Source organism: Stegastes partitus, unplaced genomic scaffold (assembly GCF_000690725.1).
Source record: "Stegastes partitus isolate 25-593 unplaced genomic scaffold, Stegastes_partitus-1.0.2 Scaffold1470, whole genome shotgun sequence".
Taxonomy (NCBI): domain Eukaryota; kingdom Metazoa; phylum Chordata; class Actinopteri; family Pomacentridae; genus Stegastes; species Stegastes partitus.
In genome coordinates this window covers 1-5,324 of record NW_007579201.1, presented here as the reverse complement: position 1 = coordinate 5,324, position 5,324 = coordinate 1, and the positions used below count along the sequence as shown (strand labels likewise).

At 41.1% G+C, this 5,324-nt stretch overlaps 1 protein-coding gene across 1 annotated transcript in view; it reads left to right on the top strand.

Annotated features, from left to right (window-relative positions):
• The window catches only part of rps7 (ribosomal protein S7), a 9,050-nt gene extending 7,181 nt beyond the window's left edge, over positions 1 to 1,869 (top strand). The window contains 2 exon segments of the mRNA XM_008299828.1: positions 740 to 934; positions 1,756 to 1,869. Of these exon segments, the coding sequence (XP_008298050.1) occupies positions 740 to 934; positions 1,756 to 1,833 (273 nt within the window). The 3' untranslated portion in view covers positions 1,834 to 1,869.
• The last annotated feature ends 3,455 nt before the right edge of the window (positions 1,870 to 5,324 follow it).

The window sequence follows — 5,324 nt, the reverse complement described above, 5'->3', positions numbered from 1 at the left end:
CTTCTGGCTGGTGAGGACGAGCGTCCTGCATATTCCTACATCTTCCCAGAGTCCTTTGGGGCCGTTACTGGGGAGCTAAACCATGCAGTGCACAAGCTGTTTATAGACTTGTACAATGATTGGATGCCTTCATTTCTCATATTTTCATTGTCACAATTAAAGTAATGAAAATAAGTGGCCTTTACTCATATTATTGATACCTGATGAAAAACAAGTTTGGGGTCAAAGTTAAAAACATTTAAAGGGAGTGTTGTGAATATTTGGGAAGTAGTAATTAAATGTAAAACAGTAGAAAAAAACTCGTCATTTATTGCTGGTTAGTAATTTTCTTTGCTTAGGGCTGCTGCTATGGTTTTGGGGGTTTTTTGTGTTGTTTTTTTGCCCCTATTGATTAATCAGATGTTGCATTCCTGAGTGTTTGTCTATGAAGTGTCTAAAATGGAGCTATGACCGTCACATTTTTCTGTGCCTAAAGCCAAATCTGCAAATGGCTTTTGCCTAATCAACAGTCTGAAACCAAGAGTCATTTAATTTACATTTCAACTTATTAAAACAGAAAAGCAACAATTTCTCACTGCTTCAGAATCTATACCCAGCAAGTGTTTGGCATTTTTGGAGAGACTTGACCTGTATGTAACCAGAGCTCCTCTTTATTATTTTTGGCTGTTTGAATTCTAATTCAATCAGCTGGTGTCATCAAGGCTCCTTTAAACACAGATCCCAGAAGTTTGTTTTTTAGGCAGCATGAATGTTGAGTGGTAATGTCTTCGACTCTTTCCTCAGCCGTACTCTGACTGCGGTCCATGACGCCATCTTGGAGGACCTGGTGTTCCCCAGCGAGATCGTGGGTAAGAGGATCAGAGTCAAACTGGACAGCAGCAGGCTCATCAAGGTCCACTTGGACAAGGCGCAGCAGAACAACGTCGAACACAAAGTAAGTTCTCTAAAGGGTGGCGAAGATCTGGCTAGATGTTTGGATAATGGGATTAATTATTTTTACCGATTTAATATTTAAGTTATATTTGAATGGATCGTTAAAGCATCTCAAAAATATGAAAGAACATGATGTCTTTAAACTTCTCATTTTGTTCAACATATCAGGCACACCATCATGTAAGACCTAAAAATCAGCATGTTTTTAAACTGAACCATAACACAGTTCAAATTTTCCATAAACTGATTTAATTGAACAGTTGATTCATGAAATGGTACAGCTCCACTCATGTTCATCAGTTTATATTTGATAAAAATCAACAATAACAATCAGACATCAGTCAATTCAACTTGTGACAGTTTTGGAAGCAGAACAATTAGATGAGAACTTCTTTCACAATCTCCCTCTAACCGGAGAACAGATGTGGATTCTGTTAGTTTTTGTCCGACGTGGACATCCAGCGAGTTGCTCTCCTGGCTCTGTCCTGGTGGCGTATGGGAGCGTAGCTCTGAGCCAAGACGTACAGTCCCGTTCCACATCGTTGGAGACAAAGTTCTGTCCCCGGCTTCTGGCTGGTGAGGACGAGCGTCCTGCATATTCCTACATCTTCCCAGAGTCCTTTGGGGCCGTTACTGGGGAGCTAAACCATGCAGTGCACAAATGTTGAGTCACAGATGCTGGTTTCTTGTGGTTCTCAACGGAATATGGAAAAATGTGAAATTTGTATAATAGACAAAAAAAGTTTTATGTCAAAAGAAAAATGTATGAAGGTGTTTAACTGCAGCCCAAGTCTAAATTCTGTTTGTCTGCTCTTGTTTCAGGTGGAAACCTTCTCTGGTGTCTACAAGAAGCTCACAGGCAAAGACGTCGTGTTTGAATTCCCAGAATTCCAGCTGTGAATGCAGATGACAAAATAAATTTGTTTACTGTCAGTATTGGACTGCTGTTTTTTTTTTGTTTGTTTGTTTGTTAGGTCATCTGGAAATTTTGAGACCAAACTCAGTATTTGGCTGTGTATCTTCAATCTGCTCCACTTTCAGACCAGAACCTAGTCCATGCGTAATGCAATGATGTTTAACGACCTTCACAATTGTGTTAAAACCAATTTCAAAGCTTACAATCAACATCAAGCTCTTACAGTGTGACAGACTGAGAGGCTTGTATTGAGAGGAATGCAGTGTTCAGTTGAAACGTGACAGAATTTTGAGCCACTTAAACAGTGTTTCACTGCAGAGCATTTCCATTTTATCTCTTACTCTACATTTATCTGACTGCTTTAGTTACTTTATATGTTAAGATTGAAAATTATTGTAATGTCCAAAGTCCTAAATGTTCAAACAGTGCCATCGGCCCATTGGCTGTGTGATGTGGCTGAGTGGTACTGCAGGACATTTCCTCGTCACTCTGCTCCACCTTAAGGAGGCTCTCCAGGTGAAACTACTCAGCTGATTAAACTAACTCAAGCCTGGTATTCTGGAACCAGAAACTCAGTTTCCTATCTCACAGTAGATCAACTCAGCGTTCAGGATTAGATTCACGAGTTTGTTGAATCTGCTTTGTGAAACGGAGCTGTAGTCTGAAGCCTGGATTCCTGTAGAATGTGTCTGCGGCCCTGGAGGCTGCACCCTCAGGACACTGCACTCCTCGGGCTACAGCTCCTTCTATGGCAGCACGTTGAGAGCCTTTATTTCAAGACAGCACCATCCACCATGTGGCTGAAAGTGGTACTGCAGGACGGTTCCCCTTCACTCAGGGCTCCGCACGTTCCCTTTTCCTCAAGGAGATTCCAGTCAAAACACAGCCACGCTAGAATGGCTACCCACAATTCCAAGGGGCAGCGTCAGACTAACAAATCCAACAGGCTCCCATGAAAAGTAAGGCAAACAAACAGGTCAAAATGTCATGAGGCAACTGTGTTTCGCTTGGAGAACCTGTTAGGTGTGAAAAATCCTTAAAAACAGGGTCAACACCCTGGCTGAGACCGACCTGATCAATAATCTATTGTGCTGTTTCCTGCTTACATACCCTTACAGAAGTGTAGATGGCTAGCAAAGAAAAACAAGCTAAACTCTAGATAAAGGGTGTATCCTCAGCATTATCTGACTGATTTATCAACACTGGCTTGGATGTTGTCTAAACAACATTCTCTCAGTGTGATCAGAAGGGCTTTGGGGAGTATGCTGTGGCGGCAATCAGCTTCAAAGCACGTGGAAATCAAAAACCCTGGGTAACTGCAGATGTCGCTGTTGATGGACTGTGATGCAACCTTCGGGGTGAGACAGGACTGCTCCTCACTCAGCCAGATCTGAGCTCTCAAAGGGGTTCAAGGCGAGAAGGATGTGTCTGCAGAGCCGGAGGCAGTACTCTATGGACTGCACTCTCAGGGCCGCAGCTTCTTCTACGGCCGCACCTTCAGAGCCTTTTCTTCCACCTACCACAATGAATGATTGCCAAAATGGGCGATTTTGTTCTAAAGGGTGATTTCTCTCAAAACATATTTATAATTTAAAAGGCTGATCCAAGAACGATTCCACACCAAGTACTACTTCATGTCCAAATACCTACAGTTTTAAAGCCTGGATCTACTGGTATAAGACAATCCAAAGTTTTCCAAATCAAATATATCAGATCACTATATGGGTACTGTATATTCAGGTCAGTAGGTGGGATTTAAATGTGTACCTTGACCTTTATTTTAATCTGTTGACTATTTTATTTTTTCCTAAATGAATATAATGTCTTTCAATGCCTTTGTGGAGAAACTGTAAACATACAAGTCATTACACTGAAGCTTCTTCTTCACAACATGATTTGTTGTGTTTTATTTCACAGGTTCATGTTGTTGCTGACGTCGATGGTGACACAGTGAACTATGAAAATGTAGGAGATGCTGCTGCAGCGCCGCTCTGAAGAGGGAGGCATCGCAATTCTTTTCTCAATTTCTTTAGAATTTGGCAGAATGTGTACTATTACTGCAGTGAACATCAGATTAAGGAAGTCATCATGTCAGTGATTCTGTCTCATTGTGTCTTTCATGGTAGTTGGGTTCAGGAGTTTGTGTAAAGATTAGTCAGAACTGGCCTCACTTTTGTCACATCATTTGAGGAAGTCAAATAATGGCTAAAAACAAACTTCTTGCTTATATTTATGATTCATTAATATGATTAAACCTCTTTTTCTATGAATCCAAACAGTTCAGTTTTCATGATCACCAATGAATTGTGACAGTTTTCTTCACTGTTGCAAGAACAAAATAAATGGACCAGCATTTGTTACTCAACAAAAAGTGCAGCTGACCACAGGTTTCTGTAAGTATTTAAAAATAAAAAAAAGTATGATCTCAAAAACTATTCCCAGTAAACCTAATTAGGTCGTCTCAAAGGGATTTAAAAAGAGAGAGAAAAACACAAGCCCATAGAAACAACAACAACTCTTGCGGAATCACTGACATCATTAAAGCCAAGGTAGGCAAAATCTGGTAAGGACAATATAAGGTTGGTGTCCATTAAGGTCTGTGTTCACAAACCAGACTGAGGCAGTAGAAACAGATATTCTGAACAACAGATTTCAAGGTTTGCATGTAATTTGTCGATGCTGTGGTACTGAAGTAGAAGGAGCTGAGCTCTGGCAGGGAACGATATGGATACAGAAAGTGGAGCTCTGACCCAATGAGCCAATTAAACTCCTGCACACATGCAACAGATTTACATGCATCTCAAGGATGCCAACTCCAAACTAGTCCAGTCATGACCAGTCTAGTTGTAGCTTTGGCCAGGAGAGCAGGTCAACAGATGGTCTCCAACCTTCATGGAGTGTTCCCACCCTGAACCACAACACTCTCTGGTTGTTGGGTCAACCGTGGTGGCCATCTCACTGCTCCTCTCCTCCGTCTCCATCACTACACCAAATGTAGCTGGAGAGCTGTTACCAAAACCTCTCTGATGATCTTTATCATCATTTTGTCTCCAACTATGCATCAGTGTGTATGTATTCTCTTGTTTTCTGAGTGTATCTAACACTAATCTTACCTCGGTCACTCTCTCTCTGGTTGAACATCAGAAAATGTAACAGAAACACAAAACTTCTCCTAGTTTTAAACAAGTTCGGAGTAATTCTGCCCACAACAACATTGTGAGGTATTACTTGCCCTGTATGATGTAATAGACTTTAATTTGGGGTCAAATGTCTTCTTTTTGACATCGTCAGCTGAGGCATAAAAAGCAGTTCCAAAGTGTTGGATGTTTTACATGTTGTTGGCACATCCACAGGTCAAAAACACGTCACCTGACAACAAGTTAACAATGTGTGACTCAGATTCATTAGGGGGAGAGTTACAGCACTGCTACTCACTCAGTGCTGGTTTGGATACACAACATTACAATGAATATCT